Source organism: Ochotona princeps, chromosome 16 (genome assembly GCF_030435755.1).
Source record: "Ochotona princeps isolate mOchPri1 chromosome 16, mOchPri1.hap1, whole genome shotgun sequence".
In the NCBI taxonomy this organism is placed as follows: domain Eukaryota; kingdom Metazoa; phylum Chordata; class Mammalia; order Lagomorpha; family Ochotonidae; genus Ochotona; species Ochotona princeps.
In genome coordinates, this window is record NC_080847.1 from 11,566,939 (window position 1) to 11,580,744 (window position 13,806).

The following is a 13,806-nucleotide window of genomic DNA, read 5'->3' on the forward strand; positions in this document are numbered from 1 at the left end:
GAAAATGTAACTTAAAAGATGAGTTTACTTTTGTACACAAATAGTTTGAAATCCTGCGTAGTTTTTCATAAGATGCATTCTTTAGTCTAAGTCCCCAGTACACATGGGTTTCAAAGATTGCTTTGCACTGAAGTAAACATCTCCCTTAACTTACGTTCTACAGACTTGTTGAAGTGTCCTTACACATATTATCAACAGGGTTTAAAGATCAATAAAATACCGATTTTTATCTTGTAATAGGGCTGGTACATCAAAGATCTATTGAATTGCTTAACTCAGAACCCTCAGTTTCTCAAGAACTGGTTGAAGGCCTCTGACTTTGTACGATGTAACCTTTTATGTTAAGCTTTTACATAATTACAATTTAGCATAGTGAATTATGGAATATGTGAATTAATGCTGTCTTCAAGTTGCAGGGAAGGCACAAGAACTGTCCACTGGAATATACCAAACACTGCAAGGTTGATTTTTATGTGAAAGATTTCCCATTAAAACATTTCTTTCTACAATAAAATCACCACGCTTATTTATATGCCCTCCTATTCAGGCTGTACCTCCACAGCCCCATCTGGAGAAACCACAGAAGGAGTGGCTGTGCAGCCGAGTGACTGAATTCTTCCTAACTTTTAAATCTTAGGTGCTCTGACCAGGTCACAACAGGAGACCTGATGGCACTGCAGTGTGGCCGCAGTGATCTCTAGTGTGTGCATCTCCTACACTGGTGTGTCTCTGCACCTCCGTGCCACCTCCTTCAGGCAGCCCCAGAGGCCTCTGGGCATGAGGCAGCTCCTGGATATACAATCTAGTGGCCCCCCAACATCAGCCTGCATGCTCCCCAAGTCCCTGATCAGGAAACCCTTAGGGTGTCGCATTCAACAGCTCAGGACCGTGGGTCTGCAGGCCCGCTGAACAGCGGCAGAGGTGCAGAGGATGAAGCAGAGGGTGTCAGTGCCCCGCACATCCTGAGGAGTCACACCGGGCCTGGGAGCACCGTCAGGTACCACAGCCAGCCTCACCCCAGGAACATTTCTGCTCACAATTTTATCCTGATTCAATTCCCAGGGGTCAAGATCAAGGCTACTAACCAGGATGCTTTCCTGCCTCTTCCAGATTGGAGCTCCCATCCCGGTCTGGGCCGGCTGCAGGCAGGAACATGCTGCTGGGCATCACCATCTCGGGAGTGGTCACCTGGGCAGCGAGGAGACGACAAACAGTGAGTGCCACACGGGGAGGGACGCCAACTAGGGAAGGTTTAAAAATTCTCTAATAAGCAGAATTAGCCTCCACCAGTGTAAAGCTGGAGGTGTCACTCTCACAGCTCACTGAGGACTCATGTTTATTAGACAAAGCTCACATCAGTCAAAAGTGTTTCTACGGTTACATTCTGGACATAATTAGCAGTGCACACTTGAAGAATAATCTTATTATTAATATTTTTCCTTTATGCAGAATTTTGACTTTGATCACTGACAATGTTTTGTCATGGGCTGTGAAACTTCTTGTGCAACCAATTAGGTAGATAAGTTGAAGGCCCACCTTAAGCTGCTGAAAACATAATAAGGGCCCTAATTAAATCATACCTAGTAAAGTACACTGTAATCTTGAAGCAGGGAGCATTGTAGCACTGTTTTCAAAATGTATTCAGACACGAAGAGGAGGGGCGGAAGAGTGAAGCAGAGGGCGAGAGGGGGGCAGAGAACAAAGGGGGGGCTGAGGACACATCTTCCAGGAAACACACTGTCACCCTGTGCAGACTGGCACCAACTGCACACAAGCGTTGGTCCTGACTCACTCACACTCGGATTTCTTCCAAAGGCAGATGGCATCAGAAGAGACATTTGGCCAGCATTGGAGCCACTCAGCGTGGCTTGCCCGGCCCCACTGTGACCGTGGCCATTGCTCTCTCTCTTAGCATTTCTGAATGCAGCCTGGATCCAGATAGCTACGATTTTAAGCCAGATCCTCGGAACTTTCTCTGGGTCTCCTTGCCACCTGGCCAAACAAGTTGTCATTTGCCCTGTGTTCATGAGATAAAGCCATCCTTGGTGTCCAACAGGGCAAATATAAGGCTCTCTGTTCAAACCTAGAGCAGGAGCCCCTACACCTGCTATGGGGAAATGGGAAGAGTTGTGATGATATTTCTTTAAAGATTTATTCTTATTGGAAGGCAGATATAGAGAGAGGAAGAACTTCCGTCCGATGATTCATTCTCCAAGTGGCCACAATAGCCACTGCTGAGCCGATCTGAAGCCAGCATCCTGGAGCTTCTTCCGGGTCTCCCACGCGGGTGCAGGGTCCCAAGGCTTTGGGCTGTCTGTGACTGCTTTCCCAGGCCACAAGCAGGGAGCTGGATGGGAAGTGGGGCCACTGGGATTAGAACTGGCACCCATATGGGATCCTGGCACATTCAAGGTAAGGACTTTAGCCGCTAGGCTACTGCACCAGGCCCTGTGATGATATTTCCAAGTGAGCTGGAAATTGTCCCCCATATAATGACAGCCCAAGACAGGAACAGCAAGTACCATCCCTTCTTGTTCTCTTGACATATTTCTCAGCAAAGCTGACTTTGAAATAGCCAAGATTAGAATGCAGAAATATCTGTTCAAAACAACTATTTTTAACTAACTAGTACTTTTTGAATGGTTTGCAGAGCCTGTCCTCCACAGATGTGTTTGCCAGTGTCGTCAGCGGCAGGCTCAAGGCTGAGAGGAAGCCCTTAAAACCACCTCTGTCACACGGAAGGATATTAGAGTATTTCAGCAACCCAGACACCAATAGGTGCACAAATTAGGCCACAGGCACTTACGAGAAGGGTTCTCAGAGCACCCGTGTTTACAAAGAGCAGGTGCTTGGCAGGTGAAGGCGTGTGACGCAGCGCTCCTGCTCTCAGACGCCTGCACCCTCCAACGACACCCGGCGGCAGCTGGTCAGGGCTAGCTGCTGATGAATCGTTGGGAAAGGAATGGAGATTGCCAAACTCATTCTGTCTATTTTCTTTTTAATAGAAAGCATTTCTGACCAGTGTGGTTGGGGAGTCCAGCGGGAATCCAAGAAGTGAAAGGTCACTGGTTAATTTATAGTCCTCAGCCAAGGGGGAGCACGAGGTTGGGGGTCCGAGGGGGAGAAAGGGAGAGGAAAAAGAGACTCCCCCCCACCTCCTTTCTCGGTTGTAGCTGCAGGATCAGCCCTTTCCTGGGATCTTTAGGAATTATGAAAAACGAATCATGAGAAATAAAAAAGCCCTACAGAGTAAAAAAGAATAAAATTATCTAACACCTCAGCTGCACATCATTATAGAAAACTGTGGGCTTTTCTAGGCATTCCAGTAAGGCAGACATCCCCTCTAACAGACTCAGTACGATGGATCAGTAATTGTTTTCATACACTTTAATTAGAAAAACTCAGATGGCTATGAATAATAATGGAAAAGAGAGACTTTTGCACTTGAAAGGTTGAAGTCAATCAAGTGTGAATGACGGCAAAAAAGAAAAAAAAAAAAGACACCAATTCATCAGCCCTCTGTTGTCTCGCTGCGACTTTAATCATAATTCCTGATTGGGATTCAAGAAGGCAGTAAGCAGCGGTTCTTTGTCTGCCTTCACCTTCCATCAATTAACTCTCCCCGAAATATAACCATCAACCGCACATGCTCCTCTGCATCTTAATCTGGGCCTCCGACCCTGGAAAGTACTGCCCCATATGTGTTGAAGTAACTACTTTCATCTACCTGCCTCTTCTCATCTGCGGTGTATACCCAACCTCTTCTTGGGGGAAAAAGATTTGGTATGTATGAAATTTAAACAGGAATTTCCCAGGAGGGAAAGGAGAAGATCCCTAAAGGCGATAGGAAGCCTGATGAAGTTGGGGTGCTGTGTGCGTGCAGGGGTTGGCATCGGAAGCTAACTCATTGTATTTAGGATACCTGAGGGTCACAGTCAGCTCAGCTCAGGGACACGCCTGTTCCCAGGCTGTGCCTTGCCTCCTGTCCAGCCTCCAAAGCTTTTCTCTCAACATTTGCTTGCTTTCTCCCCAGGGCGCCAGCTGAGCTCACAGTGGAGTGCTGCTGCTCCTCGTGGAGGAAAAGGTGAGGACCTGAAAGGCGTGTCCCTTCAACATGTCTTTGTGTCCCATCTCACCTGGCATCCTGCACAGGGGGTTCGTCTGGTCCCAGCCAGTCTTGGCTGGACAGCTGCATGGTTGTACATGGTGCCCTCCCCACAGCACAGCTAGAAGCACAGGTTTTTGAGAGGACAGACCCTGCTCTAGCATAATGGGGACGTCCCGGGTGTGTCCCAGTCCCAGGCTGAGGCCATCACGCGCTCCCTTACTTAGGTGACAGAACACACATGTCCTTTCTTTCTTCCTCCTGCTCCTCTGGTGCCAGGCCATGGCCTCAGAGCCTGAGCTTTGACCAGATGACTTTTGGTAAGAATCTGCAAATGTTATCACATTTTCTAAGGGGTTTATGATCTCAAAAAGGTGATTTCGGATTATGAGCTTCTTGGGGACAGGGACCTCATCTTCTGCCGTTCACTACCAGCATGCAGCACTAAGGTCCTGTGCAATGTTTAGTAGGTAAATGGTGCCCAAATGCATGGACTAAAACCGGGTCCCCTCAAGGCCTTTTCCATAACCGAGTTTTTAGGAAATGCTGTACCATCCATGTAGACTGACTCTGCTAATGGCGTGTACAGCCCTCAACGCTGAGTACATGAAATTAGCCACTGAGCTACCGTGCCAAGCCTGGGAGGCGTAAAGTCCTTGCCTTGCGTGCACCAGGATCCCATATGAGCTCCAGGTCATGCCCTAGCTGCCCCACTTCCCATCCAGCTCCCTGCCTGTGGCCTGGGAAAGCAGTTGAGGACGGCCCAAAGCCTTGGGACCCTGCACCCGCGTGGGAGACCCAGAAGAAGCTCCTGGCTTCAGATCAAGTCAACTCTGGCTGTTGTGGCCACTTGAGGAGTGAACCAGCAGATAGAAGCTCTGTCTCTCCTTTTATCTGTAAATCTGACTTTCCAATAAAAATAAATCAATTTTTCAAAAAAAAATATGCCTCCTATACTCCACTCACTAAGGAACTCATAATATTAACATGGAGGCTTATGAGAAAATACAAGTTTTTCTGCTTAGGAAAATCGAAACACTTCCTTGCCATTTCGGTCTCAAGACTGGCCTGGGTCACTTAAAGGCCAGGCCCCGGTTATCTCCTAGGCCACCTGTCTGTTCCCCAGTGCTTCCAAGCCAACTCCATTCCTCCCAGAGAAAACAGAGTGTATGGGTGACAGAGGAAGCCACCACCAGTAGAGCTGGGGTGCTGAAACACCTGGAAGCCGACAGGCTCCATGGAGAACAAGCTGAGTGTGGAGCTGGACTTAAGCTCTGGCCATGTTCCACTTCGAGCAGTGCTCACACAAAGGTGGCTGCTTCAGAAGGTAATGGGAAATGGATGAAAAGATACATTCATTTTGGTGCATAGTTTCTTTTGTGATGCACATTTCCCCCAACCTTAGTCAAGTATCCTCAATACAACAATGATGCTAAAAATGTTCAGGCTTAAGAAATCCCAGACCAACCCAGTTACTGAGAAGGAAGGGCATTAAGTGACATGCCCTCCCATTTAGCTGACCACCTTCATTCAACACTGTCCAAGGGCTCTGTGCTGTGTGATTGTGGCATAGAGAGAGCAAACAAGGATCCCAGCGGCTCAAGAAGCTCACAGTCCACACCAGCCTCTTAGAAATGGGATGACTGTCACAGGGTTTTAGAGGGATGTCCATGGACACCAGTGAGAAGTGAAACAAGTTCATAAATACGTTACTTTTCACCTCTTCCTACTTTGCTTTCCTTATTTTGGATAACTTAGTGCCTTCCAAGACTCCACAGCAGACGTGGCCATGTGGCCTCAAAGGCAGAGCATTAGCGCCTTCTCCTGTGGGCTGGTGCTCCCTGTGACATCGGGCAGAGCTGTAAGTCAAAGCTGGAGTTCTAAGGACAACATCCTTTGCTAGCCAGACCCGTGGTCGCAGAGGTGGAACGTCCAGCTACGACGCTACAGCCATAGCTACCCTGTGCTTAGCTGCTAAAGCAGTTCACACTAATTGATCTCTAGCTCCCAAGCCTACCCTCAGACCTGCTTAGGCTAGATCTGTGCCCTGGAAAAGCAGACACAACTGTCTTCAGAAAAAGAGCTGAACTGGTTTCTTTGAGACTCTCACAGCCTCAACACAGTGCACCGGAATGGGGTTTCTTTCTGAAAGTCCCAGTTCCATGCCAGAGTGTACACTTGCCAAGAGCAAGGCTGCCAAGGAAGCCTCAACTCCTTTACTGTCCAGGGAAAAGCAAGAGGATGAAGAACCTCCGACATCCAAGAAAGAGGGCAAGTCTTCAGACCTTCCTCACAGAGCCCAAGCCAGGCTTGCTCTCTGTGAATATGATCATTGCTTCTGTCCAAGAAACTGACATGATGCTAAAGCGTAACTGTGTTCACAGCCGAGCAGTACCAGCTGGTGGGGCATCCCCAGTGACCACTCCAGGACAGTCCTGGTGCTTCCTTCCTGGGGCCGCCAATGCTTTCTGTGCAGTTGTGGCTGAAAACCCAGGCACCTCTCAGCAGATCAGCAGTGCACCTTTAGAGCCCCCAATCCATCCCCACTGTCTCCCCATACTGCCTTTTTAATTACTTTTTAAAGAGACACAGTGAACAAGCTCCAGTACATTAATCCACTCTGCAAATGCCCACAGTGGCTGGAGCCTGGCCAGACAAAAGCTCACAAGCCAGAGCTCAGAGGCTTCCCGCCTCCCGACCTGAGGCAGCAGTGTTTGTGAGGAGCGACCCTCGCCAAGTTAGACCCGCCCCGCTTTTAACAGGGCTTCCCTTAGGCTTCCATTTCTCTAAGTTTCCGTTTTGGTTTCATTTCTGTAAAGCTTGTGCTGTTTAGCTGTGTGCCCAGTTTTGTACCCAACAGCCCTGTCTGCCAGGGGCTGCAGCCCTACTCCCAGTACCCGCCCGCTTCCCCTTTCATTTTCCCTTCCCTTCTCGCCCGCCTCGGGAGCACCTGTACCCCCTCTCGCCACTGGGCTCCCCTGGAGCCCCCCTCCTGCCACTGTGGCAGCAGCTGCCACTGCCTCTTCCTGTCTCTCTGCCCCCTTTTACACTGGAAAAAAATCTCCTGTGTGGCTCCCTGGTGTCTGGCTTCTTGGATAGGTGGCAAAAGTTTCTAGCACTACCGTGTCCCCAGATTCACCCTAGCAGGAAGCTGCCATCTGGAGTGAGAAGCAGGCAGCACACCCAGGTACGGGTACGCCGACAGGGGCTGGGAGGACCCTAACCAGTGTTGCAACCAAAGGCTCATCCCCTGTGCCCGGCTGAGTGTTAGACCATGGGGTCGGGAGGCCCTCTTTCCTTGACTCCATTTCTTTAAATTCACTTTTCTAACTTCTCAGCTGACAATCTACAGATTTATGGCACACAACGTAAAGTTTTGATACATATATACTTGCATAATGATGAAGTAAGAGTTGTATCTGTCACCACCAACATTTATGGTTTGTGGTAAAACACTGAACATTCTCTCTTCCAAGTATTTTGGGAGATGCCATATATTCTCGACTGCAGCCCCCACTGTCCAGAGCAGCACCGACTGCATACTCACTAACAACCCCTCCCTAGCCTCTTGCCTTCCTTTTTAAAATGGTTTCTGTATGGTTGTTTATCCAGTGTTATATGTGGTTTTTTGAATACAGAAAGGTCATGAGGAAAAAAAACCCTGCAGTGACGCATTAATATTTCCGTGGGACAGAAATAAATGCTGTGCTGATCTAGAGTTTAAAAACAGACTGGAACCAATTGCAAAAGGAGTGTTTTGGAGGTGGCGGGGAGCTGACAAGAAGCACATGAACAATCACACACCGAAACAGAAGCAGAGAGGAGCTGAGGAGATGAATTGGAGAGAAAAGCGTCATTAGACCCCGAGAGGCAAGCGGTGGCAGTATACCAAGGTCACTTCTAATTTAGACCATCTAATTGGCAAACAGGCTCCAAATGGCTATCATCTCACAGGGCTTGGAATTAATGACGCCCGATTATTTTCATTACCTTCCTCTGAGATGGAGACAAAGTGAGAGTCCCAGTTCCCAGGTGGGTGTGACAGCCCCGGGGCCAGTGGCCACCTGAGAGTGCCAGCAAAGGGAGGGGCTGCACACAGCCTGTCCAGCAGAACCCGGAAGCACCGGGGGAAAACACAGGGCCTGACCCCGAAAATCCCAGGGGACAAACAGTAGTTGCCCAAAGAGAGACTGAGCTGCAGGGCTTGGCAATCCACGCAGGCCCGGAAGACAGAATGATCGAGATTCGCCCAAGGGAGGAAAGCCAAAGGGCTGCAGGAAAAGGTGGTCCAGCTGCTCAGACCTCTGCAAAGACGGGAGCCTCTCCCCACAGCCACGCACACCGGGTCAGTGCTCCGGGAGCCCAGTGCTGAGGCCTGCCACTTAGAAAGGTGGTCATCCATTAGAATAAGAGTATTGAAATGCATGGTAGGTGGGCTTTCCTCATTCAGGGACCAGAACCCACCCCCACCCCCAAGCCCTCACTCCACCTTCCCCCAACAGACTTGGAGAACAGGGGCACGGAGCAGCAGTTCAGAACCTGAAGCTGCTCTGAAGTGAGAGTCACTAATGTGCAATCAGCACTGGGGGCAGGCTGCCCACGGGGGGTGGGGGGGGTGGGGGGGAGGCTGCCCACGGGGGGTGGGGGTGTGGGGGGGAGGCTGCCCACGGGGGAGTGGGGGGAGGCTGCCCACGGGGGGGGCGTGGGGGGAGGCTGCCCGGGGGGGCGTGGGGGGAGGCTGCCCGGGGGGGCGTGGGGGGCAGGGCACTTATCTTCCTTAAGCTTTATAGATTTCCTTCTTTCATGTGACGTGTGCAAAAGACCAGTTGGAGCTCTGTTAGCAGTAGGCCAAGCAGAATGAAGTGCCGTGGGTGTGGTTTCTAAGGGCAGCACTGCAATTGTTCCCAGTGGAGAATATTTTTCAAGCCCCCTCATCATTAAAAAGAAGGGGGCCCATGGAAGACACAGATATGAGATGCAGAGCATAGGCAAGCAGCTGTTGCCATAGCAACAGACATATTAGACACTGCAGGTTCCTGAAAGCTGTCTGATAAGGTATTATTAAATGAAGCCTCCTCAAAACGCTCTCCATTGACAACTGCACGGAAAGACATTGTGGAAGAAGTAATCTAGTTCCATTTATCAGGGGTGGGATTTGCTTTAAGACTGAAACCCAATTCAAGCTAGATCCTGAGATTTCAGATCTAGACAGCAACAAATATTTACCAGAAACAACAGCTTAAATACCCAAGACATACCCCAAGTCTGCCAGCAACCCACTATGGGGAGATTTGTTAGTTTTCCCCATATTGCTGCAAAAGGCAACTAACTCAGTCGGCCCGCTGGGAAAGGGAGATTCCTGCTCTCACGGCCGTTGATCCTTGCCACACAGTGACAAAGCAAGCCTAACATGTCTCCCACAGGGGACCAGCGACTCCACAGCCCAGGCCTTAACGATAGATACAGGATGGAGAGTGGAGCTGCGTGCTTTGAGGGACCTTTCTCGTGTTGTTTTCAGAGGTCTCTGCACTAGTTGGCCACAAACAGATATTATCACAAAGCTGAAACAATACTTTCCCAGGGTCAATTTTCTAATAAAATAACAGTTTAACACCCTCCAGAGGCATTGTTTTAACCACAGGTTCATTATCACAGTTGTAACACAGTTGCAAATTCCATCTTAACACCAAACTCAGGGCAGTGACATTGGCGTGTTTTCTCAGCACAGAAACCCAAACCAGTCGCCTGCTGGGATTCTGGGTTCATCCTGTACAACAGCCCAGCTGTCCATGACAGAAGCCACCAGTGTAGTACTGCCAGGCACATCCTGAGTCCAGCCTCCCATACACAGAGCTCACCCTCACATACATTAGGAAGCAAAAGACCAATTACAAGACTGCATTTTCTACAACTTGTTCCTTGGTTCCCAAATCTGTAACTTTCTCTAGCAAACCAACCTCTCTAACTAGCATACTTCCCAGAGCGTGTGCGCTTTAAGCCATGGCCAGAAAACCCTTCCATTCTCTCTGTGCAAAGCTGAGACACAGGGCTTCCTATGGCAAATACCACGCATTATCCCTTTAGGAAGTGGTTTCTCTTGCATAATTAGGTTGTCAGGGGTTCCAGAACAGGGCTTATTGACTGGTTCCAGGGATATGTCTTCAGGTGTACACAATGCTGTATGGAGCCAAGGCTCACAGCAGATGCTAAATTCAGTGTGGCTACTGTAGGGGTTTCATGGAAAGGTGGAGGATCAGTACAAAGATGTACAAGTTACCTAACAGTCATGATCATGCCTTTGAAGACGCTGTTGCTAAATGATAAAGATCCATAGTGACCTTTATCCTAGCCACCTGAAATGCACCTTTGCTACTGCCGTTACTAAATATGAGAACCAATACATATACGGGGAATAATCATCAAAATTTGGGGGCCTGTGTTGTGGCATAAGCGATAAAGCCAGGGCTTGCGATGCTGGCAGCCCAAACGGGCATGGGTTTGTGTACTGACTGTTCAAGTACAATCCAGCTCCTTGCTGATGGCCTGAGGAAAGCAGCAAAGGGTGCTCCGAGTGTGCCCTGCCACCCACCTGGGAGACCTGGGAGGAGCTCTTGGCTTCTGGCTCTAGCCTGACTCAGGCCCAGTCCCGGCCACATCTGGGGAGTGAACCAGCAGATGAAGATCCTCTTTCTCTCCTTCTAACTCTGAATGTCAAACAAATCAATCTTTTTAAAAGAAATTGAAAATCTTAGTGCCTAATGTAAACCAGTGATGCAGATTACTGCAGGCTCATAGTTTGTACATTAAATTTACACAAAACAGAAATAACCATTTGAACAAAATTAAAAGGTGATTATAAGAACTGCTGTCCACTCCCCACATTTTTACTCCATATGGTACCCACTGATTCTAAGGTGATCAACTGGACAATGAGATACGGCCTAGGGAAATCCCTTACATAGAAACCCACCGACCCAGAGAGAGGTTTCCACGGACGGAGGGTCTCTCCACAGTGTTCTCTCAAAGACACTCTGCCAGCTAACGTCCCGGTGCACCACTGGCTGTTAACGTTCTCTGGTATCTCAGCAACTGCACGGCCCTCAGGACTAGACATCACTCGATTAGTTTTGCATAACCAGATGGAAGAGGAAATGACTATAGGTGATAGGTCTGTGACCTGCACACTATGATACAGAATTCTGAAAACACTACCTCTGAGAATGTGCGTGGGAAAAGGCGTGGCTAGGAACTGAACAGGGTACACCAGTGTCAGATACGGACATGCCCATCATGTCTTAGGCACCATGCTGAATTCCTGTCCCAATGGGAGGGTGACTCAGACCATGACCTGTCCGATAATGGTTCAGAGACTTAGAATAGTGATTTCTTCACATAAACGCCTGGCTAACCCCCACCACACAGCACAGGAGAAGAGATACTGAGCAAACACGTTCATCATTCTGGGCTAGGATCATGCCAAGCCGCAGGCAGAAACAGTACAACAAAGGTCAGAGAACTAGAGTCATTTTCTGACATTTCCAGCTCCATGTCAGTTTTCTCATTCCACAACACAGACCCTGCCGTGTTACTGTGTCACCTCTGACCCCTGCAGAAGGAAAAACGACAGGACCCCACTCCCGGCTGCCTTACCGTCATGATCAGCTTCTCCACACAGTCGGGCGCCACGCTGTGGAGGTGGGTGAGGTGCAGCTGCAGATGGATCTTGTTGTTGAGCGTGTCCTGGCACAGGGGGCAGCGCAGCATGGGCTGCACCGAGTGCTGGGTCATGGCGTGCACTCGCAGCCGGTTCACGTCGGCGTTGCTGTACTTGCAGTAGGGGCACTGGTACATCTGCAGGGAACACATCCAGTGTGCCGGCTCAGTCTCTGATCCCACCAGCAACTGGGACTGCTCCCAGCCCAGCCACCCCGAAGTTCACCTCCAGCAGTCCCCCTGCCAGCAGGTCCCACTCTGCCCTCACCTGCTCCGGTTTGATCTCCTCTGATGTTTTCGGTCGCTTTGAAGAGAGGGGAGACTCCGAGCTACCTGGGAAGGAGATGCGTTTGGAGGTGGCAGGAGTATCTGTCAGCTCCTTCTCTGCTGGGCTGGACGATGCTGGAAGAAAAAGTGGAAGATACGATACAACAGCCAGACCAGGCCAGCTCCCTGAGGTCTTGTGCTGGGTGAAAACCAACATTCATTTATGTACCAGGAGTTCTGGAGCACACTGGAGCACAACTGAGATGAACATGCAGACTCACTGACCAAGCTGTGGAAGGAAGACCAGGGCCTTCATCACCCCACCCGCTGGATTTCCGTCACTAGTTTGACAGCCAAATAATAAGAAGGTAACGAAACAGAATAAAAGGGCCTGAGATTGAATTACTCTGATTTTTTTCTGTTCTAACCTTCCCCACTGCAGACACAGTCTGCTGGCTTGCGGGAGAAGCTAGCAAAGCAACGCAAAGCCCACCGCACTGCACTTGCAAGATCTCACCGCCTGGGCACTTCCACCCTCATTTATGTCGCCTCTGAGAAGCTCTGCACAGGCCAGCTGCCCAGTGTGGTCTAAGGAAGGCTCACATGCTGGCTGCCTGTCAACATGCAGAAAGCAGTCGCATCCTCCTGGCTGACCCCACTGAGAAACACACTTCAGGCCCCAGCAGGCACGGCGCAAGGAGCCCGGGAGGTGTGCGGAGGACCCGGCGGTCTGCTGAGCCATCAGCTGGCTAAGACCGCCACAGGGACAAATGGGGTCCTCCAGGGCGAACACCAATTCCAATGTGGCTGCAACTGGTGGCCCCAAAACCTGGTCAGTGCCCGCGGGTTGGCGCTTTTCATTTGTTTATACTATTCCATTGTTCAGAATTTTGTGGAAAGCAGTAAAAAATTTTAAAACCTCCAAAATGAGAAGGGAACACACCCAGTTTCCCTGGTATGGCACATGTAGGCGCTGCTAAGGACACCAGCATTCTATACTTGCCTGTTGGTTCCAATCTAAGCGGCTCCATTTCCCGCCCAGCCCCCTGCTACTGCGCTCGGGTGTGGCACCCGAGTCCCTAGCTCCAGGCTCTGACCTGTTTCTGCTCTTTTGGTCATTTGGGCAATAAACCAGTAGATGCAAGATCTCCCTGTGTGTGTATCACCCTGCCTTCCAAATAAATAAATCTTCAAAAAGAAATAATAGTGAAAAAGATACATGCCCATTGTCATAAAAAAATAACAGCATTGAAGTCTGTTTTATGAAACTTCATTTTTACTTCCTGCTAAAATCGCTGTCTTACCATCTTCATGCTCAGCACTGAAATTTATTTCAACATGGACACCAAGATATCACCATTATCTGTATTTTAATTACTTTTTAAGATGTTTAATTAGAAAGAGAAATACCTTCCATTCACTGGTTCACTCTCCAAATTCCTACGCCAGCTAGGGGTGAGCCAGCCCACAACTGGAAGCCTGGGACTGTACCCAGCTCTCCTCCGTGGTCAGGGATGCACATCCTTCCCTCCCCACCTGCTGTCGCCCAGCGTATGCCTTAACAGGAAGCTGGCTCAAAAGCAGAGGCAGGATCTGAACCGAACCCAGGCCCCACAATAAGGTGCACATATGTCTGTCTGAATCACTATACCAATCATCTGTCCTAATGAACAATTTTAGAAAATCAATTTTATTCATTAAAATCCTAGGACCACAAAAAA

The 13,806-nt window shown here is 49.4% G+C and overlaps 1 protein-coding gene and 1 long non-coding RNA gene across 5 annotated transcripts in view; one reads left to right on the forward strand and one right to left on the reverse strand.

Annotated features, from left to right (window-relative positions):
* LOC131482291 (uncharacterized) overlaps positions 1–1,193 on the forward strand; it is a 109,917-nt gene extending 108,724 nt beyond the window's left edge. The window contains exon 4 of the long non-coding RNA XR_009246866.1: positions 1,063–1,193. This is a non-coding gene — a long non-coding RNA (uncharacterized LOC131482291). The remainder of the gene's footprint in view (positions 1–1,062) is intronic.
* Positions 1–13,806, reverse strand: part of ZFHX3 (zinc finger homeobox 3) — a 269,914-nt gene that overhangs the window by 11,906 nt on the left and 244,202 nt on the right. For all 4 annotated transcript variants that reach the window (XM_058675107.1, XM_058675105.1, XM_058675106.1 and 1 more), the window contains 3 exons: positions 12,087–12,220; positions 11,756–11,956; positions 1,086–1,188 (listed from right to left, as the gene is read on the reverse strand). In XM_058675107.1, the coding sequence (XP_058531090.1) occupies positions 1,086–1,188; positions 11,756–11,956; positions 12,087–12,220 (438 nt within the window). The remainder of the gene's footprint in view (positions 1–1,085; positions 1,189–11,755; positions 11,957–12,086; positions 12,221–13,806) is intronic.